Genomic DNA, 27,564 nt, shown 5'->3' with positions numbered 1-27,564 from the left:
ATACCTATGAGCTTCTGGGTAGAGCCCTGGCCTGCTCGTTCTGCAAGCGCTGTGTGTAAGCTGACAGCACAGAGGAAAGGCCCTTGGAAAGCAGCTGATCTATGTGGAGTCCCAGTGAAGGACTGAGCACCCAGTCTGCCATGGCTGGCCTGTGTCAGAGAATGGAATGGGCATGTATCCTTTTGGTGGTCACTTGGGTGTCCGCTTCCACCTTTCTCACTCTGGAAACGCTGGATCTCGAGCTGACAGCCATCACATGTCCAAGGGCCAATGTGTTCAAATCACAGAGCACTAAGCTGTAGCTTGAAAGTCTTTAGAAGCATTAATCCTATCTAATGTGTGACCTAAACAGATGTCATCTATCTTATTATCACTCTTTCAGCATACTATGGCTGTGCCACTCAGACAGCACGAGAAGGAAGCTTAGAAAACGTGGAGAACCTAAGAGAGGAAACGACAGCACCAACCTCCACTCCATGCCAACCACCTCCAGCTCACCTGCTCCAGTGACGGTGCCATGCAGGCAGCTCAGCAGCACAGCAAAGGAGAGCTTTGTCCTGCACGCAGCTGAAGGCAGTGTCATTTAGTGAATCTGGGTCAAGAGCTTCCAATGAACTAAAGCCCAGTGCTGCTCCCGGAGCACATCTCTGAGCTCCACCTGGCGCTCAGCGGCTGGCTGAGCTCCTACGATTGTAACTGTAAAGCAGAGATGTGTTCACAGCTCCCAGTGCAGTGAAACTTGCAGAAATGCCCCTTTGTTTTGTGCCTTCCAGTGCTAAACTGCTGACGAGCAGCTTTTTGTTGCATGCTGAGCAGGCAGAACCATCTGGGCTCGGGTGCTGTGATCTGCCCTGACAGCAGGAACAGGCATTACTGGGCTTCCCCTGCCGCACACACATTGCCCTCAGTAATGACACACAGGCTTTTTGTTTGTTTCTTTGCTCAGTGTTTTTTGTGTTTCTAATCCAGATGCAAAGTGAGTCTTCGAAACTGTACGTTTTTCTTCAGAGATGATGTCTGGAAGGCACTGAAAATGTAGCATTCCGTAACTGGGCACAAGTCTGACTGCTCTCCCTGAGCCTGTCCTCAAAGCAGCCAAACAAAAAGCTTCTGTCCTGCCCTGTCCCCTCAACCGGTCATTGCAAGGTGGGGAGGCATGAGGCATTTGGGCATTTTCAGTCCCAAATCCAGCTCTTCAGGAGACCATAGATGTCTGAAATGTGAACACTGAGCCCTGCCTATGCTTGCATGGTAAGCTTTTCCACTAACATTATGACTTCTTAAATTCGCAGTGTTTTTTAACAGCTGGAGTGTATCCATTATTAAAAGGGTTTGACTGCTTAGCATACGCAGGAAGTCACACAGAATTTATAGTTAAACTTGAGCACCAAGTTCTGCACCAATATGTCAAGAAACTTCATGGTGAGGGTGACGGAGCCCTGGAACGGGCTGCCCAGGGAGGCTGTGGAGTCTCCTTCTCTGGAGGTATTCCAGACCCATCTGGATGCCCACCTGTGCAGCCTGCTGTAGGGAACCTGCTTTGCAGGGTGTTGGACTTGGTATCTCTGGAGGTCCCTTCCAGCCTCTGTGATTCTGTGATTCCTCCACTGAGCCTGAGGTGAGTGAATCACTGTTGGGTTGTGACTTTGCTTGCTGAATGCATTTCTCTCTGTACCGTGGGCTGGCCAGCAAACTGTGGCAGTGTATTTCAGCCAAAGGCCATGGAGAGAATTATATCAGGTGATGAAGGAAAGCCACACTCTTGGCCTTGGCAAGTTGATTGAAAGTATGCACAGCCTTTATGGCAGTATTCAGCAATGCAAATATTGCTGCCTTGGAAGGAGTTGCTATTGAAGCCAGCGTCTTAAACTAAAGGAAGATAAGAGAACGGCATGAGGTGCAGGGTAATGTTACCCAAACATCTGTGTACAGTGTATTTATGGAAGGGTGTGCATGGGAGCTGAAAGCATTTGGCTTATCTGTGGCACTGAGGTAGTTCACTGTGGCAAGCAACGACTGTGTGTGAGCAAAATCAGTGCGGAGAGCTTTGAAAATCTGCTGTGGGGCCATGAAGTGAGGGCTGCGGAGCATCGCCAGCTGCGCTCTGGGCCTGGCCAGGCCCAGCAGGACAAGGCAGGGGACAGGGACAGGGCTGGCGGCAGCTGTGGGACTGTGTGTGCCAGGTCACAGCCTGTCTGGAAAGGGACCAAGGACGGACGTCAGAGGAGGTGTGTGTGTGTGGGAGGGTGAGCTGCAGGGTCGTGGAGACGAAGGGAAAATGGCCTGTTTCCAAGGGGGAGCCTGCTGCTGGCTGTGCCGTGGGCACTGCGCCATTTCCCTGACACCTGCGGTGATGGCTTTAACTGCAGGCTGTGCTTTGGCACTGCTGCCTCACATTGACAAGGGCATGGCTGGGAGAGGGCTCTGCTGTCCTGTCAGGGCACCCAGCTGGGTCTGCCTCACATGGCAGCATCACTTTCACTTTTAAACAGCGCTGTGCTGCCCGGTATGGGGCAAACTACGCTGTGAGGTGTTAGGTTGTGACACACCATTAAAAGGCCTTGTCCAATTGCCTCCTGCACTTGAGATACTTATAGATGTTGAGCAGACGCTCTCTCAGCCTTCTCTTTTCTTGAGACAGGGGAGGTTGAGGTTGGATCTTAGGAGGCAGTTTTTCACACAGGGTGGTGACACACTGGAGCAGGCTGCCCAAGCAGGCTGTGGATGCCCCATCCCTGCGGTCATTGAAGGCCGGGCTGGTTGTGGCTCCGTGCATCCCGCTGCGCTGGTTGCTGACCTGCACACAGCAGCCGTTCCTCCGGGCCGCCAGGCGGCGCTCGGGGCTCCAATCTCGCGAGAGCGGCCGTTCATCTCCCGGCAGCCGCGGCGTGGCCGTGCCGAGTGCAGAGCGCCTGGCGGCACACGGGAGCGCACGGTGAGTGCAGGCGGCGGCTGTCGCTGCCTCGGTGCGCAGTGCGGCCTGCCGTGCCACTGGGTGCGGGGGGAACGGCCGCGCTGCTCCGGGGGCTCGAGGGTGGGGGGTGGGGATGCGCCGTGCCGGGGCTGCAGCCGTTCTGCGTGGAAACGGTGCCCGGTGCCCGGGTGCAGCCCGGCCGGGTTCTGTCAGCGGAGACGGCGCCGCGCTGCACAAAGCGCTTGTTGTGTTGGGAGCGAACGGACATTGCTGTTGTTCATCGAGCCCTTCCCCCCCCAGCCGCGGTTCTTACGGCTCCCACGCCCTCGCTGTGCGCTCGCTGAGGCTCCGCTCTATGGCAGGACGGGGCGGAGCGGGGCCTGGCCGCCGCGATAAGACGCGGGGCTGCCCAGCCCAGCCCAGCCCCGGGGAGCGCCCGCGGTGCCGCCTCCTGCCCCTGTGCCTCGGGCCGCCGGCTGAGCTATTTCGGGGCTGCTGGAGTACAGGGACGGGCGTCCTGAACCGGGTGTGTCGGCTTTAAGAGGCTCGGGAAAAGGAATCGAGCGATCCGGCTCGCTCCGTAACGCAGCGTGCCTTTGGCTGTGTCCATCGCTGACGAAGCAGAACAGCCATTTTGCGAGAGCCGCCGGGCTGCGGGAGGGCGCCGTTTGCAGCTCCTTGTTGCGGGGGACACCGCGGGGCAGCACGCAGCTGGCGGGGCTGTGCGGCTCTTATGTAAGAAGGACGGTCGGTGATCTGTGCGTATTGCTTTATATGCTCTGAGTATGTGGCAGCTTTGGGTCTGTCCGGTGTCACTGCCTTTTCGCTCGGTGTGTATCTCTGGCTTTTGTACTAACGCTTCCAGGTGACTTGTGAGAGGTGCGGCTCCTGCTTGCACTCCTTGCAGGCCCCACATCAGGGAGTTGAGTTTGTGTGGAGTCCGGGGTGTAACCTAACCCAGGGCTTGAGCTGGAGACTGGACAGTTGGCCTTGAGGTCCCATCCAGCCCGGGCTGTTCTGTGATGCTGTGGTTCGGCTCATTTGGTGAGATGGCTCTTAGGCAAGAGGGTGAAGAGACAGCTGTGCTGGTTCCTCTGGGGAACTGAGAAGTGCATTGCGATGCCTGCAAGGGTGGAAAAAGAAAATAAGTGGAAAACCCTGCAAGAACGGTCAGGCTTCTTAAAGGAAACATCTCAGGGAGCCACAGGCCCCACGGGCAGTTGATTTTAAGGCAAAAAAGGGAAAACCTAAGAGATGTTATAAGGAGTATGTTAGCAAGGTGAAGGGTGTGAAACCTTGTAGAACAGCAGCTGTGAATGAGCCAGGCTGTATCGGCACAAGGACAGAATTGCAGCCTTGCCAGGCTGGTCTTCCCTTCCCCGGCAGCTCTGCCCAGCCTTGCCCAGATCAGCTCCCAGCTGCTGGAGTTTGCTGGCTAGACAGAAATGCCGTGGGCACGTGAGCAGCAGGGAGGATTGCCCAAGCTCCTGCGGTTGAGCCTGTTGTCAAATAACTGTTGGTTTTCCTGTGGTTGCGTAAATTCTTTGGGCCGAAGCATCCCAGAGTCTGCTGTTGCTCCCGGAGAAAGCTTCAGCTCTGCTCAGAGAACTTAGTTGCTGTGGGATCTGTTGTAGGCATGACAGGGATCTCAGGCTTTGTTGTTCCAATTAGTAGCGAAGCAACGTCGATGGTCCTTCCTAAGATTCCCTTCCTCTTTCCATAAGGAAGAACGGAAACTTCTAAGTATTCTTTTATTGTGCTTTAGGAACACGCTAAGAATGAGTCTGCCACAAGACAGAAATAGAAGCTCTTGCAGCAGCGAGACGCTGGCGAAGTGCCTTCAGGCAAGGAAGGACTTGGAAACAGCCATCTCTGGAATTGTCAAAGCCGAGCAGCAGATTAAAGAGAACTGGCGAGAGGTAATTCTTCATTTGTTAACGATGCATTAATGACCAGTCTGACTTCACTGACAGCTTAAATTATTCCAGAGTACTTTCTGTTGGGAGGGTGGTCTGAAGGTTTCCAAGACCTCTTGGCCTGTCACTTAGGTGTGCTTTTGGTGAGGTTGTTCTGTACTGCTAGCCCAGGCATGTGGCATTTTCTAAAGCTTTTGGCTGAAGCATCTGAGTAAAGGGATGTTGTGAACAACGTTGCAATTTGATCTTCTTTAGAGGCAGCTTGGAAACTTGCACTGACTTGTGAGTCATGTGGCGTTGTGGGTTACTGTGGTTTAGAGCTTGAGGAATAAATTGGTACAAAAATACCACTTGTATTGAGAAATACAGTTTTGTAATCTGCCCAGCGTGTGCTTGTTGGTACTGTCTGACAGCTATAACAGCAATGGAAAACACTACCTTGCAGGTTAAAGCCAAGATCCACAGCCATATTAGCCGCCAGCTGGAATGCCTGCGCAGCCGTGAGGTGTGGCTGTTTGAGCAGGTAGATCTCATTCAGCAGCTGAAGGAAGAGGCGTTGCAGCAGCAAGCACAGCAGCTCTATTGGGTAAGAGATGGTTGCACGTTGGTTTTCTCGCGCTGGGATTTTAAAATGAGCTGCATCTTTGCAGGTATTTTCTTGGTTTTAACCTGAGAAGCCCAAACAATAATGAGTGTTTTGTCTTCCACACAGTACTTGGGACAGTTCAATTGCCTTATTCATCAGCTGGAGCACTCCTACAACAACGAACTAGCGAACCAGATTTCAGTTTGCCTGGAGAGGTAAATAGTGATTACGATACAAGCTAACACAGTCGGTAATAGATTTTGACTTACAGATTTAACCCCATTTGTGATTCTAGAAGAGCTAATAATTAACCTGAGTCACCATTTCTGCATTTTAATAGTTCGTAGTTCAGCATCTTTAAAGCACTCTGAGGTATGATTCCTCTTATCTGCATCTTAGGTTGGAAAAAAACAAAGCAAGACCATAAAAAGGAGTAGGTGCACTCATCTGTGCAGATCACTTCAGACTTTCAGTTGAAGTAAGAAGGAAAAAGTTGTGCTTTGCTGGTTACTTTGCTCTAGGTTGTCAATTTGCATCTCCTTGTTTTTGTACAAGCAGTAAAAATGTTTCTGTTTTTGTTAATCAGTGCCAAGGCAGTTCCCAAAGCAGGACAGGTGTAGAAGATGACAGTTGAAAAACGTAAGGCTGTAACTCTCATCTTGCTCTTTCAGACTGGAAAGTCTCACTCTTAAACCGGAGGAGTCTTCTGTTCTGAATTTTGAGGCTGACACATCGTACCTTCGCCAGGCCATTACCTCATTTGGTTCAATTAAAACAATGGTAAGCACAGAGGCTTTACTGGGTTGTAGTACTTTAAGTCTGTGTGTATACAGTTAGTGCTTAAATAACTCTGTAACTGTGCTTTGCTTCTGCATGTTAGAAACTGGAAAAATGGAGATTTAACCTGAACTGTACTTCTCTCTTCTAATAGCAAACCTCAGAGAGAGAGATAACTTCTCCTTGGTTCCCAGGGCAGAACTGTGCCCTAGCAAACTGTGAGCAGGTAAGATTAGTACTCATATCTGTTGATGTATCAGTGGTAAAGGGAGAACTCCGGCACAGTGTGTTAGCCTGCTTGAGGAGTGGCTTTTGTTTGTGAGGATATTGGAGTGGTCAATAGCAGCTGCTGTGCTCAGCATTGGTGATCTGGTGTTCTAGCTGCTCCGTGAATAGATGTGCAAGAAGATAGTATGGAAGTGAAGCTGGAGTTGGACTGTCTGCCTAGACACCTTAAATGAATGGCCCTTTATGTTGTCAGGTCAGGACTGGGAGCTGTGTAATTCGTTTTAATTCAGGAGTTCATGGGAACTGGCTCAGAAATTCTGACATGTGCTGAGTGTTCATTTTGCTGTTCACCTTTGATTGCTTCAGCAACTGGACAACTTGATAACCAACAGTGTTGTTTTTTTTATCAGCAGAAAACACTGTGTGGGACAGTGGGCACTTCGCTTGCTGACTGGTTGCTTGGAAGCAGACCTGTGGACGTTTGCCGGGCTCCATATATTCCCAGCACCAATCTTGAGGAATGGGTTACCCAAACATCTATGGCAGAACCCAGCCAGGTATGCCGTTTATGCACTGACCTTGTAAGGAGAGAATGGTTGCAGGTGGAATGCGGTGGAGCTTAGCTTCTGAATTACAGAAGATTTATGGCTATGCAAACAGTTGCTGAAACATTGAGTTCTTAGTGTCAATAACTGCATTTCAATGTGTCTTTACTAGGATTTAAGCTCTTCCAAAGTCTGCTATTTTGAGAAAGCCTGGGGAAACTTGAAAGATTTGGAGAACTGGCTCCTGCGCAATCAACAGCATGATGTTGCTGGGAAGGCAGATGCCCCTGGTCACAAGGAATCCACCTTGGCTTCCAACTCATCCTTCTCCATGGAAAAAAAGGTGGAGGAATTGGAATCCCTTGCGCAAGAAGAGGTGGACCTTTCCGACTGGCTGCTTACACCTGGCGTGGCAAACGGAGGTAGTGCTTCGGATGAGAAGTGGAAGTATGAGTTTAAACCTTTTAGGGAAGAATTTGATTGCAACGATTGGCTCCTCAAAGCTGAAACGTGCACCAACTGTCGCGGCAGCCAGATCAAAAGCGTGGAAATTGAGAACCTGGGAAACCTGAAGTGCCTGAATGAGCATCTTGATGGAAAGAAGTTACCCACTACATCCGCTGTAAATGCCTGGCTTCTTCAGCACCCCCAGACCCCTTTTAAAATGGAAGACGTGTGCAAAGCTAACGAGCTGTGTAGCAGCTTCTCAGAATGTGTGTGTGATCAAAACTGTGGAAAAGAGGCTCTGTGCAAATGGCTTCTGAAGAAAGAAGGGAAGGATAAAAATGGAGTTCCAGTAAGCCAGAAAGCCGTACCAAACCCAGAGCACGAGAAGCCAAAATCTCCTGTCAGTTCCTGGCTTAACCCTTCACAGCAGCTCTCAGGGGAACCTGTTAGTGCCGAGAAAGTGGATCATTCAGCAGAGATAGCAGAACCCTTCAAAGTATTGCTTGAAAGGCCTCTGACAAGCTGGCTAGCCAAGTCTGAGCACAAGGCAGATGAAAAGGCAGATGAAAAGGCAAGCAGAGAGAAAGTAAATAGTAGTTCCAGAAGTCCCTTTGTGGACCTCTTGGCTCCATTCCACCACCCCTTGAACGTAAACAGTTGGGTGTTGGCTTCGAACAACCTAGAAAATGGTAACCCGCCTCCAGTGGAAGATAAATGGCTCCTACACAAGAAAGCACAAGTAAGCATTCTTAGAGCTGTTTTGTACTGCTGTGTTATAAGCCAATGGGGATGGGTTGATTGTTTAACAACTTGATGCCTATCTTTGAATTCGTGACTTTTCTGTACAATACTGGCTGATAACTTTTAGGTTTTTTAGCTCTCTCAATGTCATCAGTGATGATTATTCCTTAGTTATTCCAGTAGACTGGGCCAGTGTTGCACATACAGCAAGAGTTAATTCTTAAATACAAGTTGTCTTCATCTTAGAGATTCAGGATACGGGTTTTCTTTCTTTATGAGCACTTGACAGACTTTGAAGGTGCATCAGAATGTTTAACCAACATTAACTAAGGTGGTGATTTTTGCAGGAGTTCGGCCTTCCTACGGTTTGCGACCTGTTTGCCTGCATGAAACTCAATGGAGATAAAGAGAAATGGCTGTATCACACCGCTCTGCAGGTAGGGTGCACTGATGCGTTGGAATACCCGTCCTAAGTGTAATTTAGGTACCAAACAGGAAAGGCAGTGCCTTTCATCTTCAGAGCTGTCCAAATGTGATCTTTAACGGTGCTGGGATTTCCTGCCCGTACACCATCTTAGCAACTTGTGCCTTCTGTTTTTTTTTCAGTGTTCTTCCTCTTATCTTGATTCCAAGCCAGGAAAGGAGTTGCTTACATTCTTGAGTAAAACAGTTCAACTGATTGACACTTGATGAGACCTTGGTAACTTCTATTGCGACTAAAACATGCAATTCATGTTTAAATGCCTAGGCGACTTCTTTCTTGTGTTGGTCATGTATTTACACTTGACATTGTGTTTATCCTCAATGTCAAACTAATCACATAATCACAGAATGGCCACATTGATCATGTGGTTCCAACCCCCTGCTATCTGCAGGGTCACCAACCAGCAGACCAGGCTGCCCAGAGCCACATCCAGCCTGGGATAACTGTAATTGTTTCATGGGAAGCTGCCTTAGTAGCTGCACATCAAGCCCTAGAAGGCAAGATGCTACTTCTAGCAGTCGTTTTAGTAGGGTTTTTTCTCAGTGTCCTACAAGTGCTTTTGTCCAAAAGTGCTTCTTGCTGTTCATGGCAGATGGAAAAGAATAACCCTCTTTTAAACTTGTTTAGATGTGAAGAACTGGAGGCACTGGGACCGTCCCCTTCCTGCTGACGAATCGCACATCATGCTGAGTGACTGCAGCCAGCTGAGTTGTGGTGTTGGTGTTTGGCGGTCTGCTTTCTCTTGGGAAATTATAACAGAAAAAATATTCCTATAACAGAGTTATGGTGCAAAATACGTCTTTTTGTTATGATTGATTTTTGAAGCGTAAACCCACCGAGCATAAGCAATCTGACACTATAGAGGTGTTAGTCAATTCATATGTTATGGGATTACCTGCATCTTCTTTAATGGGCTCTCACTTGAAGTGTATTGAAAGCAGTGCAAGTATAAAGCAGAATCTCTGTGGTGCTTTGAATCATCCACCCCTGCCATCCACTTCAGAAACGTCGCATTTCCATTCAGCTGCCACAACGTCCTCATGAGCTGGATTCTCGCTTACTGGGGTTGCCAGGTAGCTTAGACTGTGCTTGGAATTGTTTTCAATTGAGCAGTTGCTAATCGTAAAGGTTTCTTTTGCATCTGATATTGGCTTGTCTCCCAGCTGACTGTGCATAGTCTAAATGTTGAATACCTCAGTTTGCGGAACGTGGCACGTGACAGGATTGTTGGTAACATGGTTTTGACATGAAGCTTCTCTTGCAACTTCTTGAGCCCTTCAGAGGGACGGGGTTGACGTTGCTCTGACAGAGGAAAAACAGAGTCGGGTTGGTGGGCTTTTCCAGAGTGTTGGCTTGCATGTATCAGTAGAGCAAGAACCTCCTGTGTCCGCAGCAGTTAGTAACTACTTGAATGTCATGGCAAGAACTGTGAAAGTACATATGTCCATGTTTTAGGTAAGTCACGATGAGCTTTTATTGACTAAGCAGGCATCCTAGCCAGGTGGCATTGAAAGGTAACGTTTGGGGAGTGAGATTCCTTCCCTTCAGATTGGCTTTTTATTTGCTTATGAATTGGGAAGCACCGGCTTTGCAAACTATAGGTCCCGCTGTCTGATCAATTTTAATGTCTTAGCTGTGAAAATTCTTACTGTTGTGAGTATGGAAGAGAGGGCTCCGGTAATTCTGCACCTTAGAGCCACGGATGTGCAGCTCAGGAGGTATTTGACACTTGGAGTTGGTAGGAAAGGAAGCGACGCTGGATGGAAATGTGGATCGGGCCCATCAGTTGGCATGAAAAACTGAAGTGACATCATCCCTGCTGCAGCTTCTACTCACCTCAGACTTAGTGACTTAAAAAGCCTCCCCTTTCCCCTATGGCTGTAGCCTGCCTCACAGTTCAAATGATTTCACTTCCTTACAGTGCTATAGAAGTGAACAAGACCCAACCTTGGTGTGTGCGCACACGTTGCTGTCTGATACAACCTGTGTATTTGTTCCAGTTTTCGGGCTGAGGGGTACTTTGCACACCTGGAACTAGACCCCAAAAGGGCTTGATGTCAGTGGACCACTACCTAGAGGCTCTCGTACTTCAATAGCTGGAGCTTCCTACTGAAAGCAGAAAGGTGTTTCTGAAGTTCACTTTTCTCCTTTGAACGTGTCTTTGTTGCATGGGAAGATGTACTACGACCAACTCCAATAGCAGCCTAATTTGATTAGCAGTTGAACTTAAGGTGATTGAAGTGCAGCCCATCTCCTGTAATTCCTTGTAGTCATTGTGTGCTACCTTATCAGTTCATTATGAGCCTTTAAACCTTGGGGGTATGTATTCCTTTACTTATTCAACTGACTTATCACTAATTGATATTTATGTAAAACATTACTTAGTCTTTTCCATTAAAATCATTGCAGCCAAGCTGTGTGGTTTGGCTTCTTTGTGGGATGGTTAACAAAACTGCTGGACTTGCCTGGGTTAAACTTGTGCTCTGCTGCTGCTGTGGCTGCGTGCTCACCCCAGCAGTGCTTTGTGCTTTGGTTTGTGCTTTGGTTTGCTGCTTGCCCCCCACCTGCACTGTGGTCAGCTGCCCAGGCCAGGGAACCTGAGAGCTTACTGCCATCCCTGCAGTGAATAGAAGCTCACAGACACGTAGCTGATATGGCTAAAGCACTGGCCTTTATTCAGGAGCTGTAAGAAACACAGATTTAGACAAAATGGTGTTTTTTGAGTCTTACTGAGTCTTGGATACTGAAGGATTTATGGATTTGGTTTCAATATGATTCAGTCCTCTTCGTGTCTGGCTGCACAACTGAAAGCTGGTTCTTGAGCTCTTGAGCTCTCCTTGTATTTGAATGTCAGACTTGTGTATTTTCCTTCTCCTCTGAGGATTTCCTGTTCCTTTTGAGTGGCACCGTGCCACAAGGAGAGCATCCTGCTGTGACAGCGCGCAGCTGGGCCTGACAACCTCTCAGCCCAGCTACCTGCAGTTTCTTATGTGGATGTACGTGCACATAAGCTTCTTTCCTAATTGGGCTAGACCTTCCCTTAGCAGCCACGTGTGGAACTCCTGAGCACGTATCCTGAGCGTACAGCTTGCACAGACAAGTAATTATTTCAGATCTTGTAAGTACAAAAGGAAGACCAAATAGCAGGTGCAGACAACAGTTCATAGCTTTGCAAGCGGTCAGAAAGGTTGGTTTTGGCTGAGCTGAGCAGGCTAGGCTGCTGTCTTGTACTCGAAGCAGGACATGGCAATCCCAAGCGGGAGAGCGTGAGCCTGAAGGGCCAATGCACCCCAACACCAGGGCTGCTTATGGGGCTCCTGAGGTGTGAGGCTTGTGCCTGCTTTGCCAGCACATCTGGGCAGGGAGAGGGGGATGCCACAGCGGGAATAGATGCCTGAGGGGAATGCAATACCAATGCTAATGACAGAGTACTAAAAACGGCAGTGGTACCTCCCATGTCACTGTGGTGCCTGGCATGCAGCAGCACAGGCCAGTATGCAAGTATACATAGCTTCATTTAAAGCACACTGATTTTCTAGCTATACCTCTATGCAGAGAGGCAACATCTGATAGAACCTAATCTGGAATAGCCCCCCATCCTTCCTCAGCCCCATGTCAGGTCAGGGGAAACGCAAGCTGTGAGCCCTGGAACACTTTTGCTGCTCTGACATGTTTCCCCTCCTGTTTTTAGAAGCAGCTAATTGAGGAAGCTGAGATTGCCACCTTGTGACTAATGAGGTTTCAACCAATTCCCACCTAGTACCACAACTCATCTGCTGATGGAGAATGCTCTTCCTCTTCATTGGGCTGCAGATGAAAGTGGCTCAGAGCTATCAGAAAGCTTTCCTTATAGAAGAAAGCTTTCCTTATAGCTGCTGTTACTGCATGCTGCTGCTACTAGATGGCTGCTGCTCCCATTTTCCATGTGAAAACAGTGCAGCTTTCCAAGCTAAATCCCACGCAGAGCTGGCTGCTGCTGTGGTTGTATTTCATAGCTTAACTATGCGTCACTCTGCATACAAACAGGTTAGGAGCCACAGCCTTAGAAACAAAGCTTATTGCAGAAAAACACACTTAGCTCTGCTGTGAGGCAAGAAGCAGCTCCTGGCAACAGTCCTTTGTCTATCATTGCTGAGCATGCAGGAGCACAACTCCTATTAAAGGTGACCAAGAAACATGGACTGGGAAGAACCCTCAACACCAGTGGGGAGGAACACAGCAGCTCTATATGACGTTGCATGCACCTTTCCCATGTTCCACCAACAGCACTGCACAGCTGGTGCTCAACTCACCTTTCTGCGGCTGGAAGAAAGCCACAGTTTCTTTAGTGGCACAACCCTAACAGGTATGTGCTAAAAGGTCCAGCCCTTACAGCACAACACCAATGCACGGCCCACTCTGAACGATGTAGAACGTATTTAAGGTTTAACAAGAAACAGCATTTACAAAGCAGATGAAAAAACACCCAGTTAAATGCTGGTGGGAAGCACCTGCTTTGAGCTGGTAGCCAAGCAAGGCCAATGAGAGCAACTGTGAAGTCTCCTTCAGGAGAGAGGCTCCTCGACAGAAAGAAAAGCACTGCTACCTTTCTTCTACTTCATCTCTATTTGTTCAATGTACCGGAACTATCAAAAGCTTCACAGGAGGTTGATCAGTAAGTACTATCTTTCTTGGTTGTTGTTTTTTCACTTGCCCTTGTCCTGACCTGGACCTGCTTAATTACAGACTTAAGGAATGAGCTGTTAAACGGTAATCTTGGCTACTGAATTGATTTCCAACTTACTGTTCCATTTATTTACAAACAAATGCTTGATAGATGATTCCCCTTTAGCACTGGTAAAGGCGTACATTCGTCACATCTGTTTCACCACTATAAGAACTACTTGGGGGTTGGGAAGAGAAACTTACTAATTAAAAACCCAGTAACTGTGAGCAAGAGATGTACTTATATTGCTAGCTTTCTAATGGTTGGCTGAGCGAGCTGTAAGGTCCTGGAGCACTAAAATGCTTATAACCCAATGACAGCTGTCTTGCAATAGTCATTGGTTACTGCCCTCCATTTATACACATAACTTCTGTGTTTCTTACAAGTCAGGGAATGGCATCAGCCCCTGCCCAGCGTGCCTTGCTGTCACCGTGCATCAGGAGACCATCAGCCATCCATCTCCTCCCCTCAGCCAACTGCCTCGTGACTCTATCACAATGGTCCTTCAAGGCTGAACTGTAAATGCAAGTCACTGGATGCAGGACGTCTTTGTCTCAACAGCAGCAGGAACGGCAAAGCATAGAAAAGGTGTTGCATAAGTACCACCCTTTTTATTAATTATAATATCCCTTTTAACAGCTTACCCTGAGCTGTAACAGCAACGAGCCCTGCCCTGTGCCAGTTGCTGCTGGAGGCTTCCACCTGCTCGGGCTGCCCAGGTGCTGTTGACAGACCGCAGTGAAGGGCTCTATGGACATAGGCTTTATTGTGCAGCAGCAGTACACCTCTGACTGGACCTGGCAGCACAGCTGGCGCAGAGATGGGACACGAGCACGCTGTGTGGCTCTGGACCAGGGCTGGCTGGTGAGCGTGTCAGGGAGACTGTCATGGTGGCCGCTCCGCTCACTTGCAGGTCCAACAACTATCGCTGCCTCCAGCAAGCGGCTGGCAGGAAGGAAAGGGCCAATCCAGCCAAACGGCGGCAAGAGGTTCCTCCCAGCACAGCTTCCTTCAGTTTCACACTCGTTGCAAATAGAATAGGAAGGGGCACCAGACAGATCTCGCAGTGATTGGATTGGTGACTGTGCAAGCGTGTCCTCTGCCCGGCGCTGGCTGCCCTGCTCAGAGGGACTGCCGGGCAATGGAGCCCTTCATGTGCTCCCAGTTGTTATACAGAGCGTAGAGGCCGGTGAGCGTCAGACCTGCAATGCCCCCTCGTGCTATCCCACGCACTCCACCTGGAAAAGAAGCAAAGCAAAGCTCATTAATGCTGTCCCACGCGATTATCAGCTGCAGCAAACATGACCACCTCTCGCTTTAAGAGCTCCTCCAGGTAGGGATTCAGATGAGGAATAATAATCCTGTTTGTTCACCACAGTCGCTAGATTTGAGTGGGAAAAGAAGGGGCACGATGGCAGTAATGGAACAGAACAGGAGTGGTGTGTGTGTGTGTGAGACCTTGGGAACCAGAGGCTGAGGATGGCCATCGGACAGAACTGAGTTGAACCTAAGGATTCTGTAAGTTGTGACAGTGAAAACACAGTGCAGGTGCTGCCAGAGCATGGTTGGGATGTGGGAGTCAATGGCACCACTCCCACACCCCATGTGAGCTGCAACGTGCAGTGGCACAAGTGGAGGGAGGCATCTGTCCCTCTGCTGTTAGCGCACAGCAGGACGGTTGTGTTTCTCGGGAGCAGGGAGTGTGCTGGTCAAGTTCCCAGAATATTCTCTGACCGCATGGGAACATCTGAGAGTGTGACTCAACACTGGGCAACTTCAGAGTTTGATTCTGCAATGTTTATCAGTGCCAAACTAAGCATGTGAGATAACATGCTGTGGTGGCCAGATGCCATGCAGCCACCTGTTACAAGTTCCTCAGGCTTGAAAGGAAGCGCATCCTAATCAGCAATGATTCTTCTTTTCCATTAGGGGCCATAAAGCTGTCTCTCAGGGTTGCGTTTAGGCTTTTAGAGGGGCAGGGAGCTGCTGGCTCCAGCTAGGCTGAGCCAGCCCTGCATGCGCTGCAAGATGAAACAGATCTCACTGGAGCTGTTAGGGCTGTTAGGGCTGCCTGGACGTGCGCTGCAGCCACAAAGCTGCAGAGCCAACAGCAGAGCTTGGACTCTGTAACAGAGGTCACATCTGGCTGTGGCTTTCTAGAAACTTCCCTGCCAGACAAGCTGTGGTGACCTGGGGGGTTTGGATACAAACCTGCTGAGATCACTGCCTTCACTGTTCCAAGTAAAGCTCTGAGCGGTAAGAAAAGCCATTTATGCACCTATGTGCCTAAACCAGGAACCCAGAGGCAGACCTGTGGCTTTGGTAGCTCAGTCTGACCTTAATGCACAAAAAGCTTCTCACAGGAAGGGCTCGCAGCTGGGTACACAGCCGGGCACATGCAGGCGTCCCGCTGCCAGCAGCTGCTGGCTAACAGCCATAGGTGACTCTGAAAGGACACCATGCGTAAAACCTGCAGAAATACCATTTGCTCATTGCTTTTTTTGAGAGAAATGCATTAAACATTAGCATAACGTTCTGCTGTTTATATTAAGCAGCACTTCTTCATGGGAGAAACCTCCAAGAGAGCTTCTAACCTTGCATCTCTACAGGGAAGAGCATGAAACGTGGCATATCCCCACAGAAAGTGAGGCAGCATGGGGCTGCGGCTGTCCCTGCAGGCCCTCCCTTCAGCTCCAAGCCCTGTGCCCCTCCTTTTACCTTGAAGGCATATTTTCCCTATGGAAGAAAGGTTGGTTGGAGCTGACAGAGCCTGATTGCAGGGAGGTCAGGGTTCTATAGGAGAACTCTCTTTAATGTGCACATCTTCCAGCCTCCATATGGGGTTGGTGCTGCTAAGGCACACCGCTCCTAACAAAACACAGGCGTTAATATTTTCCTGTGCTGAGGCCAGCCAGGAGAGGAGGGAAGCCTTAATCTACTTACACAGCACCAACCCCACAGGCCTGAAGCACTCTGCAGGTCCCACACAGAACTGAAGGCCCCTTGGACTTCATTGAAGATGCATCAAAGGAAGTCTGGTTTTGTTTCATGTGCAAGGAATCGTGCAGTTGAAAATGAGTGCCTTACTGGATTAGTTTAAAAACAACCAACAAACCATCAAAGCAGAAACCACATCAAGAACTTTCCATAACTGATTTCCATCTGAGTAAAAGCCTCCAGGTCTGTGGCAGACACTGAACAGTAACGCACTGCAGAACGCGGCCCAGTTGCTGGGCAGGAAATGTTGAGCCCTCTGAGAAGATCACCTTGTTTGTTCAATACAAGGGAAAAAAGCCCCTCTCCCATCTCAGCTGTGTTTCCATGATAGCCCAAGTTCTCACCCCTCCTCTGCAATCATTCTCTGCAGCCCTGAGATACCAGCCCTGCCTCAACAAACCCTACTAGAAATGCGACGGTAGGCCTCCCATCCTGCGTGTTGGGCTGAGATAAAGCCCCAGCTGACAGACACTTCTGGGAGCAGGTATTTTGAGATCAGGCAACTTTCAGGATTGATAGCTGAGAAGCTGCCGTGGGGTTGTGAAGAAGCACCTAATGCTCCCTGTGTGACAGCGTGGTTGGTTTGGCTGTAGCCAATGCACCTTTTCACCACCGAGTACTGTCCTTTTCCTCTGAAACATCCCACATCCGTAGCATGCTGTGAGATGACTCAATGCATTCTAACAGCAGATGCAGTGAATTTGACTCAGTATGGAAAAACGTGACCTAGGCTGAACAACACGAGGGCAAAATCTTCCATTTCAGACTTTCCTGCTTGTATGTGCTGCATGTGTTCTCAGAGCTCTCATTTCCTGGATGTTTAAAACAAGAACATTCCATGGTAGCATTAGGGATGCCTTCATTGAAAACCCGGCCCCACCTATTTACGCCCAACAAGAGAATTAACACGTGATTAGTTTTTCCTCTCCCTCTGATATTCAGAATGGGAACAGCTTCCCTTCCGTCAGGGCCTCAAGGAACAAGGTGTTATTTAAATGACCTAAGGACTTGGTTTTTCACATACACGAGGCAACCTCAGCTTTTTAAGTTGTAAGAGAGTACTAATGTCCAAAACACCTGACAGATAGGAAGCTTAAAGTTCAGAAGCAAATCATTTACTTGCTTTTCTCTGAATTGAGACAGGCCAGAGCCACGGCTGCAGCTGTCTGCCAGCAGCTTCTTCCCCTGCCTCCCCTCCCCAGACAGAAACAAGAAACAAAACACCTGTCTGGGCAAAGAAAAATAGACTGAACCCAGAGGGAGGAAACCTTTATAGCTCACGACGTAATGAGTGAACCCAACCACCCTCAGCTCCTGCCAATGAAGCTCACAGAACTCATCTTCAACTCTGTGCTGCATTTACTGCCAGCAGTATAATACTTAGCCCTTCCTAAATTAATTCATGGCACACTGATGTCAAGGGTCGTGTTCTGAGATCTTCAGATGACAAGCACTGCCTTTGGCTCTTGCTAGCATCCATTTATTTTCAGACATACGTATTTGTGCTAAATTATGTACCAGCTACTGTGCAAAAGGCAAGAGAGGTTCTATCAGGCTCCAGCTGCACAGAAGCACAGTAAACAAAATGCATTCAGTTTGTCCAAAGAGTGAGTTTAATCTTTCTCCTATTTATCTCCCCTGCTGTACAGTGGAAATAAAAGTTACCTAACAAAAGGAACACTGCAGCCTGCATAACGCTCAGATAAAGCTTATTGAAGTTTCCTGTTACGTGAACTCCATCAGGCTTCAATGAGAAACCAATGCCCATCACCTGGGCTCAGACCAAAGGCCCTCCCAGCTCAGTATCTTTTCCCTGACTGATCAATACTCTGTGCAGTGCAATGCAATATATATTGCTCTGTTGGATGTGTGCTTTGTAACCTTTCAGGATAAAAACACTCATCTAACAGACCTTAACTTCTGCCTTGGTTTGAAGTCAAAGAATAAAGAATATCTAATTAAAAGGAAAAGGCATCCTGGTAGACTTAGGAAATCAGACTCCCTTGCAGTCAATCCTGTTCCACTCTGTTAAGCTGCAGCACTTGTATTTCATACCCCACTGGCACAGGAACACAAAGGGCTTGCTTTCATCCATCACACCAAATGCTCTGGATGGAATTCAGGCTGAGAGGTGCAGCTTTCACGAAGTGCAAAGTCTGGTGCAGCAAGTTCACAGTGTATATGCCTACATTCAGGCTAAGAGCTAGTAAGTAACCATTTCACCACAGTGAAAGTTAGAGACCACCTTGGACAGATGGATCTGCAAAAGCATGCTGTGTCCAGGCTCTTCACATTATTTCCACTTTCAAACTCTACCCACAGCACCTGCTGACTTAACCCACGCAGTGTGCCAAGATGGATTCCACGCTAACATTCCCCTTCTTGCAGCAAACTAACCAATGTGACTGGCTTTAAGGAGGTCTGTCAGTGTTAAAAAGGGTTCCATTTGAACTCCTGATTTTCCACTTCCTTGGATGTGAACATTATTTACTTTCAATTAACTCCTGTTTGGAAAGTAATTTTGTCTTTAACCATTTAAGGCTGTACCAGATGAATGTTTCTCATGTGCTTAGAGAAGGCCACGGTCTCTTTGTATGGTGAGATCATATAAAAAGAGTACCCAGTTTGTTCCTAGCTGTGCCTAATATACCATTCTTATACTCTCAATGATTGGAGCAGGACAGTATTTAGAACATGTAGCGTGTCCTAAGAACTAGAAGAAAGCACAAGAGGAGAAATCAAAACATTTTGTCACTCTACCAGTGCTTTTGTACAGCATTCCTGTCAAGGTTCCAGCAGCTATGGTATTCAGGTCATCTTCTGCACCTCGTGTTTTTTCAATGATGACTCCAAAAGCACTGTACAGCAGAGCTGGGAAGGAAAAGTATTAAAAAATACAAGTTAAAACTCCCACTTTCTAAGATACAAGGCTCAGAATCAAGGCTCAGTGTGACCAGTTAGACTGTGCACAGATATTCTGTCTTTGGTGTTTATTCCAGCCCTACTAGTTTTACAGATGACCTTTCTCTAGTCAGAGTTTGGTCATAAAGTAGCATTACTCATCATATCCAGTACTACCCAAGGACATGACAAACAGACGATATCAAGCAGTGGCTGAGGCTTAGGCCTGGTATGTTAGTTCAGATTTGTTTAAAAGCTTTCAAAGATTTAACTCTGTACTGTCAGGCTTTATATTGCCCTATGGAGATGGCACAAAACTAATCAGCCTTACTTTCTAGGTAACACACCAAACATGGTATCACACACTGGAGAACAAGGGCCTATGTTTCCTGCGTAAATGCCTCTTGGATTGCTTGGGATTTGACTTATACAACTGCTTCACCTCTGCCTCATAGGAGAACTCTGTCCCCAGACTTTGGAGAAGTCTGTCTGCTCCCCTAAAGAGGATTTCAAAGAGAAATGTGCATACAGCAAGCAGTTTTCCAGACAGGCAATGCTGGTTTTTGCTGTCTTAGTCGGACATTGTATGAACAATGAGGGGAAGGAAGAGCCACATTCAACAAATTCTTTTAAATAAAGATGTTGCTGCTTCTGTTTAGGAACAGAGTGACAAAACCTGTCTGCAAAAGGAACCCAACACACAGAAATGCTGCACAAGTGAAATAAAATGCAGGAATTCTTTAGCTTCTTCTAAGGATTTTCTCCAGCACTTAGGATGATGCAGAGCTAATGCCAACCCCCTCAAATATCAAGTTCTGCTTAACTTTGTGCCTGGTTAAGCCACACTTTGTTTCCAAAGAAACAATTTGTTACAGGAATGCACAAACATTTTCTTGAGTAATCTTTCTTCAAACACAGCTGAAAAAACCTGTTAATGTGTCACTTACCTTCGGACCTTGAACTGCAGTGTTCCATGCATCCCATTTTGCAGTCCGTATAGAAAATACCACTCCCCCAACAGCCCCTCCCCAATAGCACCACCAAGATAAGAAGAAAAAATCCTAGGCAAATGCTTTGATATTATTGATATATTATGATATAAAATACTATGGTGTTGTAACATTACATAGTTGCTTTTACATACTGATGGATTATCTCCCATTACCACTTTGTGGGGCAGCGAGTGCCGTCATTAGTTCCAAAACAACACCTTTTCATCAGTTCTCCATTTCTCACAGAAATTCCTTACTGTGAGGGTGGTGAGACACTGGAACAGGTTGCACAATGAGGCTGTGGGTGCCCCCTCCCTGGGAGCATTCGAGGCCAGGCTGGATGGGAGTTTGAGCAATCTGGTCTAGAGGGAGGTGGCCATGCCTATAGCAGGGGGTTGGAACTACATGATCTTAACCCTTCCAACCCATCAGGCTTCTGATAAATATTCTTTCCTCCTTTTCTAACTTGTACTAGTTATAAGCAATGTCCAGACCTGAAGTGAAAATGTAGAAGGATATGTTTTCCTTGAAATAGTTCCATACTTATAAATTGTTTTCCCTCATCATGACAAGCTCACTTACCCAGAGATCCCAGAGTGTTAGCCCATAATGCTCCTTGTCTTGTCACCATGTTGAGAATTCTGTAAAGAAGTTAAAAAGATATTGAAAGCTTTAGTGCTCTACTAAGGCTCTGCAATCAGGCATTATTCTAAGCCAGAGAATTAATGCTATGATAGCAGGCATGCAGTGTTTATACTACTGAAATGGGAATAACAAACTAAAAAGCCTTCTAAAATAGGAAAGGAAAAGCACAGAACTTGGTAATACATAATCTCCTCCATCACGCATACTCCGAGGAGCAGGGGATGCTTTATTTCTGCTTAGCCTTAAGAAAATCTGTCTTTCCCTTCCCCTTCAAATGACTTCTTAAACCTGCTCATTTGTTTCTAGCACAGCTTTTCCCATAGCTAGTGAGACTGACTGATATAACTGAGTTGTTTTAACCGTGTGTAACATCTCCAAGAAAGCCCGAGTGCTCTTTTAGAAGGTGCAAGCAAAACAGAGATGATGTATCAGGGAGCATGGTGACGCCTAAATGACTGAGGTGGCAACGACACACAAGTCTGAACAAACTGAGATCAGTGGGAAAAGAGGAAATCCTGTAATTCCATTTGTGGAAAGGAGCACACAGCAAAAGGAAGGTACCCTGAATATTTCTGCATGTACGCTTCCGGACTAGCACTGAAGAGTGAAATGAAACCCCCAGCACACTCTCAGGGAAGCACCATATCACTTCTTCTTGGCATCAGCTGTCACCAGAACGGTGACAACAGCCAGAAGAGATGAATGATTTTGATCTCCCAGCAGCGTAACACCGCCACAGGCACTGTATTGCCCTGGACAGCTGACTACCACTGGAGCCGAGTACATCACTTAAACACAATGAAAATGTTACACGTTGTGTTCCTTTGCATTTGAGTTCATTTGATTTCATTTCTTACTACTTTTCTTCTAACTAGGAGGAGAAGAGAGGCTGTTTCTGAACATGGTTGTGGAATGATCTTCATTTTGAAGGGAGGAAAACACCCAAGCAGCCAGGGTACTGACAGCCTCCTTAGCAATACAACCCCCAGCCCCATTTTGCCAACACTCCCTCAAGGCAAATAGCAACAAAACTCGTACTTTAAAAAGCGTACACTGAAGATTATTTTAAAGGAGATAGAAACATTTCTCTTCCTTTCCTTTGATTAGGAAAAAACTGAAATTAATACATTAATTCAAGGTGATGATGATCCTCAACCTGCCTTTTCCCTTGAAGGGCAAGGGCTATGAAAGAGCAGCGTGTGCAATGACTGCCACCTGCTGGGCTGGACCCATCTGCATGACAACATGGATCGGTCTAAGCTCATTATGAACACATAAAGTACAATTTTGTCCATCTGTGGAAGAGTCATAATTGTCATGGGGAGCATTCTGGGTCTATCTTTAATAGTATAAACGGTAAAGAAGGGGATGGAAAATATAGAAAGTGTTTTAAAAGGAGAAGAGTCTGTACAATTTGTACTTGCTTCTTTAAAATTCCCTTTTCCCAAAGCAATTTAGAAGAATGAAAATAGTCTCCCTCAGTTCTTTCACTCTTCTAGTTTACAGTGGCTCCTTTAAAGGCACTTAAGTTTTCTTACAGTGGCATCTAAACTGCCAGTAACCATGTAAGTATACTGCATAAAAAATGCTCTGCATCCTTCCATGTAACAAGATAAGGTGTCAACTCGGGAATGCTGTGGACATTCATGGATGCTGTGATCCAGAAAATCCTATACTATGTGTAGGGGAACTGTCAGGTCACCACTTGAACTGGTGATTGAGCATCTGGTGAAGAGGTGTGGCTGGCCTGGGAAGCAGAGGCAAATTGTTTGCACCTGTGCTCCCCACTTGACCAGAAGGGGTGGACTCAGAGTGGAGCCATTCTGGGCTCATATAAAAGCCAGCCATTCCAAGGGCATCTTCTGTGTCTAGGCTGGTTCCTGAGAAGAAATGCTGTGTAGCCAGAGAGCCTCTTCACCAGCTAAGTGAGTTGCATTCTTTTTCTATGTGACTATTAGTCTGCCTGCAACTACTCAGCCTGGCACTGCCAAGAATCTGTCAGAAGCAATTTTGCTTCTTGGTGAGCAGAACATTTGGCATAATTAGCAGATTTCTGGGGAAAGCATCCACAATAGAAAGACACCAATGGCATGCTAAAGGCTGCCTTAAAGACTGGTTACCAGTCCCTACTGTGGTGGACTAAATGACTTCAAAAGATGCTGAGTTTTAAATGAGAGTTGCAGAGATCATCAACACAGTGCCCTGCATGTATTACAGACAGCTTGGGCCTTCCTTCTTAGAATCCAAATCAAAGGGAGTGATGCATGCTCAAAACTGTAAGCTGGGATGCTGAGGATCTTCTGCCAAGCACCCATAAGGTGAAGTGACCTTGGAACGTGCAGATAGCACCAGAGTGGCCTGGCCTGCTAGCACTGCAGGGGAGGTTACTGGAAAAGGGAGGGGATCAGTAACTCTGCATGTAATTAGTATGTGTATCCATGAAATTATAACACAAACCCTGATCTTCCTTGTGAAGGGGGAACACTGATTGTGTTGCTTTAGGTCAGAATCACCCCAGTTCTGGTGCCTGACATAATCCCCTAACCATCAGTATCAGGCTGAAAAGCAGTGTGTAAATGACTTCAGCATGCCCCTGTTTTAGCAGAAATACTGGCCCAGGACTGTAATAGTGGACATATTTTACCTTGGAGGGTGAACATGCCTGTTCTGGTACTGGTTAAACAGTTGTTTTACTCTAAGATGTGTGCCCCATAAGACCACCGGGAGTGGCAACATCACTCAACTCTGATGTGCTCTAATGTCACTGAAGAGTCCTATTAACATTCTCTTCAATAGCATCTGGTAGTGGACTTTCTTGAAGAAAAGAACAACCTGGACATTTGGGAAACGTCTGTTGAATAAATGACACATCATCCATGATTCTGCAGTGACTACAAACCTTGTGTGTGTGATCCTGCAACAACCACGAAGCCTGCCTCCAGGAGTGAATCTACTTACAGACTTATGCTCATTCTGGATGGGAATTATTGGTTGTATATAGCATGACCCCAATGTGTGAGCTCATCTCCAAATGTACCTGTAGGGGAACTGTTAGGTCACGGCCTGAGCTGCTGATTGAGCACCTGGTGAAGGGGTGTGTCTGGCCCAGGGAGCACAGCTGCAGACAATTTAGCTGTGCTTCCCACATGACTGCAAGGGGTGTATTGTGAGTCCGCTTCCCTTTAGCTCATTGAAGGGCTAGCCTCTGCAGGGAGAACCTCTCCTAAACAACGGCTGCTTCCTTGAAAGGAGTGTTCCACAGCCAGAGATCCTTGTCACCAGCTGGGTGAGTCAAACTTTTTTCCTGAATATGATTATTGGTATTCTCCAATAGTACTCTGCTGGGTATTGCAAGGAACTTGTCAGAAGCAGTTTTGCTGCTTTGTAGGGCAAATAGTGCCCCATCGCTGTTCGTGTTGTGAAAAGGCAGGATGTGGGGAAACTGTTAGATCATGGTTTGAACTGGTGATTGAGTACCTGATGAAGGGCTGTAGCAGGCCCAGGGAGCACAGGCAAATTGTTCACACCTATGCTCCCCACGTCACCAGAAGGGCGGACTCAGAGTGAAGCCATCCTGGGCTCATGTAAGGGCCAGCCACTGTTGATAGAGCATCTTTTAGGCCTAGGCTGGTTCCTAAGCAGTGCTGCATAACCAGAGATCTGCTTCACCAGCTGAGTTCCATTCTTTCTCCACGTGACTATTAGCCTATCTGCAAATACTTTGCCTGGTATTGCCAAGAATATGTCAGAAGCCATTTTGCTTCTTGATGAGCAAAACACCATGCAGTGCTTGCTCAGCAGCACACAAATCCAGACAGGCACATCTTCTGCTTTTTAATGTCTTTCCAGTTCTGCTAAGTTCAGGAATGCAGAGAGAATTTGCTCTCAAATAAGTCAGGAAAAAGAGCTCTAAACAAATTGCTTCTTTCGGGAATACTTCAACAAATACCATCAGTGCCTTGACTTTGTAACAGATTTCTAGTAAATAATAAAGCAGTAATTTAGTCCCTCAAATATTTAAGGTAAGTCGGAAGGCATAATTGGCACTAAGTGAAAAACTATTCTTGGACTGAATATCTTTAGTCTAAAATCACTTCATAACATGATGTTGATGTATTTGGACTCCAATTTGTGTCTATTCAAGACGCACAGATACATTTAGTTTTGCAGTATATTTAGAGCTAATTTTGTTCCATCCTGGAAAAAGATTTGTTACTAGGCTGAATTTCTTCAGTCAAACACTTACTGTACATTTCTTGGTTTTGACCATGCCATGTTCTGAGTCTCCTTCAAGCCAAGTCGCAAGCCATTCAGTGCACCAAATGCTGCCCCTGGTTAGCAGGCAAAAAGAAAACAAACACTAGAAGTAGGCATTGAGGAAGCTCCATGTGTGTATGGCCGTAAGTTAAATAACTGTTTAAGACTACAGATAAAGGCTGTTGTAATAGCTGGCAAAAGTGAAAATATGACCACCTACCTGTCATGCAACATCCTCCAATGGTGAAAAAGGCCAGCTCAAATCTGCCCCGAGTTTTGTTGGCTCCTGTGGGCAAGATAAACTCATCTGTATCCTGGAAAGGAAAAAAAAAAAACAATTTAAAATCCGATACACTTGGAAAATACAAAGTTTAGACCACACTTCTTTTTAATTGTGCAGTGAACTGAAGTATGAACAGATGGAAACAGTATTTCTGGACATGTTATCTACAATAGTTTTATATGGAATATACTCTTATTGTTTCTTTATTATTGAAATATACTACAAAACCATGACATGATTTGGGTGCTTTTCCAGCTATCAAAATCACCTATAAATAATCAGGCATGTAAGCATCTCCTTTTCTGTGGTTTTGGCAGCTATTACCTTCTGTCTCTTTAAGGAGGCAACAACAGACCTGCCATGACTTAAAGGCCTTCTTTTCAGATGGTGCAGTGCTTTTCCTCACTGAGCAACCTGTGCACATATAGTAATGCATTGAGGTTTCCCACTATTTGGACACTAATGGAAGAACTGTGTATATTAAGTATTTCCTTGCACTTAAGCACCAGTCCTTAAGAAATGGGGGGAAGGGGAACAAGCAGTGCATTCAAAATAGCTTTGTCAGGTAGAAATGTGAGGCTGGTAGTTTATTTACAGTCGTACGCCCACAGGAACAGAGTTGTGTTCTTGTAAGTCAGAGTAGTTGGAAAAGATAATGAGCTAGAGAAACCTGCTGGAAAGTAACACATGGCAGAGGTAAGGTCAGCCAAAGCACTTCTTTATTATGAGACACTGGAAAAGATGCACAAGATTTTCACCGAAAATGTGACTTTGCCAGGGAGAACTGATTGCTCCATGTTCAGAAATTGAGTGCACTTTAAAGACAAGGTTACTTTGGAGGCTATTTTGGGAAGAGGTTTAAGTACCTGCTTAATATTTTTGACTATTCAGCGACAGCAGGCAAGATGACTGTGCTGGGGAATCCACTTATGCAGAGAAATATCCTGTTTCCTACCATTATAGGCTTGTTGAGTTGCAACAGCTCTGAGTGCGAGAGGGACAGAAACAGCCCCTTAACTGTGTTCAGAGCTTTCCACTTTTGCACCGTGAAACAAAAGCATGTTTTAGCAGATGCTTTGTAACTGGTGACCTTCAGCATGACTTCTGCAAGGTGTAATGATCACAGACAGTACAAGATATGTATAAGTAAAGGAAACTGTTTTGCATCCTTCATGGGTTAACTTCAATGTTTTCACTCTTTTTGTCAATATTAGTGAAAAAGGAAAGTATTACAGGGTTCCAATTAACAGTGTAGTGGTGTGTGCTGTTAGCTAACATGGAGCTGTGCTGTGAAACAGGCAGCTCATTAGTGACAGATATGGGGGGTATGTCATGTGCTGCGATGTTGAAAGAGCTGGGACCTTGTGCCTGCTGGTAGGGGAGGGAGGCACAAGAACACTTTCGGATACTGGCGAATGGACACTGGTGAATGGACGTGGTATCCTTGCTGATCTCAGAACTGGTTTTGTAGCAGAAGCAGCAGCACTATGTGCTCGGATCAGACTTAGAACCGAAAGAATCATTTACCACGTGGGGACTGCAGGCACTGCGTTGCCCTGTGGGGATTCTGAGGCCTTCCCACACGGCCACGACAACTTCAGCATGAAGAAGCAAGCGTTCATCTCACCTGTACGAGGTACTTGGGGTCCAAGTTCAAATACGGGGACAGAGGGCTCATTCCCGTTACTGGGGATAGAGAGAGAAAGACCACGATGACACAGCTGCGCGCAGCAGCCTCGCACGCAGGGAGGTAACGGAGGCGGCCCTCGTTCACGGACACGGTAACGAGCGTCGGGCCGAGCGGCGGCTGCGGGCCGGACGGAAGGCGGTACCGCTGAGCTCACTGAGGGCTCGGCGCCGTGCCGGCCGCGTCCCCGTCCCCCGGCACGGCCCCGCCGCGTCGGCCCGGCAGCGCCCCCCGCTCGGCCCCTCCTCGCCGCGGGGACACGCGCGTCCCGGCCCGGTCCCTCCGCTCGCTACTTACGCGGCACCCCCGCCAGGTCGGCGTGCGAGTACCCGGCCCCGCCGGTGCCGAAGAGGCCGCCGAGGCCGCTGCCCTTGCTGGTGGTGTTGCCGCCGCCCTCCATGGCGCCTCCGCGCCCGCCGCCACGACCTCCGCGCTGCCGTAAAGCGATGGCGGCGTTGT

General features: G+C 47.4%; 2 protein-coding genes and 1 non-coding gene across 7 annotated transcripts; 1 reads left to right on the top strand and 2 right to left on the bottom strand.

Moving 5' to 3' along the window:
* The first annotated feature begins 2,844 nt into the window (after positions 1-2,844).
* Positions 2,845-11,049, top strand: NCOA4 (nuclear receptor coactivator 4). 5 transcript variants are annotated; one of them, XM_072340154.1, is made up of 10 exons: positions 2,845-2,935; positions 4,680-4,833; positions 5,276-5,416; positions 5,543-5,631; positions 6,088-6,196; positions 6,348-6,419; positions 6,835-6,978; positions 7,139-8,152; positions 8,502-8,591; positions 9,266-11,049. In XM_072340154.1, exons 2-10 carry the CDS (start codon positions 4,693-4,695, stop codon positions 9,269-9,271), a joined length of 1,806 nt encoding a protein of 601 aa, XP_072196255.1. In that variant the 5' UTR covers positions 2,845-2,935; positions 4,680-4,692; the 3' UTR covers positions 9,272-11,049. The 5 variants fall into 5 exon arrangements, with proteins under 5 accessions (XP_072196255.1, XP_072196252.1, XP_072196254.1 ...); XM_072340151.1 differs by having other exon boundaries at positions 6,832-6,978; XM_072340153.1 differs by lacking the exon at positions 2,845-2,935 and adding an exon at positions 3,336-3,649 and having other exon boundaries at positions 6,832-6,978.
* A 2,883-nt stretch (positions 11,050-13,932) lies between these two features.
* Positions 13,933-27,543, bottom strand: LOC140254189 (mitochondrial import inner membrane translocase subunit Tim23). The gene is made up of 7 exons (XM_072340560.1): positions 27,403-27,543; positions 27,046-27,104; positions 25,356-25,449; positions 25,125-25,209; positions 20,816-20,874; positions 19,101-19,211; positions 13,933-14,581 (listed from the first exon to the last, which is right to left on the bottom strand). The coding sequence occupies exons 1-7, from the start codon at positions 27,503-27,505 to the stop codon at positions 14,466-14,468; spliced, it is 627 nt and encodes a 208-aa protein (XP_072196661.1). The 5' UTR covers positions 27,506-27,543; the 3' UTR covers positions 13,933-14,465.
* On the bottom strand, positions 21,454-21,653 carry LOC140254507 (small nucleolar RNA SNORA74). Its single transcript, XR_011904242.1, has one exon. It is a non-coding gene; the product is annotated as a small nucleolar RNA SNORA74 (small nucleolar RNA).
* Positions 27,544-27,564: the final 21 nt, after the last annotated feature.

Source organism: Excalfactoria chinensis, chromosome 6 (genome assembly GCF_039878825.1).
Source record: "Excalfactoria chinensis isolate bCotChi1 chromosome 6, bCotChi1.hap2, whole genome shotgun sequence".
NCBI classification, from domain to species: domain Eukaryota; kingdom Metazoa; phylum Chordata; class Aves; order Galliformes; family Phasianidae; genus Excalfactoria; species Excalfactoria chinensis.
Note: the sequence above shows the minus strand (reverse complement) of the source record. Positions and strands in the feature narration are given on the sequence as shown.

Excerpts from the sequence above, each read along its gene's own strand:
- NCOA4 (XM_072340153.1), top strand. Across the intron at positions 6,197-6,347 it reads TTGGTTCAATTAAAACAATG|CAAACCTCAGAGAGAGAGAT; the intron begins GTAAGCACAGAG and ends CTCTTCTAATAG. Across the intron at positions 6,420-6,831 it reads CCCTAGCAAACTGTGAGCAG|CAGAAAACACTGTGTGGGAC; the intron begins GTAAGATTAGTA and ends TTTTTTTATCAG.
- LOC140254189 (XM_072340560.1), bottom strand. The coding sequence starts at position 27,505 with ATGGAGGGCGGCGGCAACACCACCAGCAAGGGCAGCGGCCTCGGCGGC. Across the intron at positions 27,105-27,402 it reads CGACCTGGCGGGGGTGCCGC|TAACGGGAATGAGCCCTCTG; the intron begins GTAAGTAGCGAG and ends CTCTATCCCCAG. Across the intron at positions 25,450-27,045 it reads ACCCCAAGTACCTCGTACAG|GATACAGATGAGTTTATCTT; the intron begins GTGAGATGAACG and ends TTTCCTTTCCAG.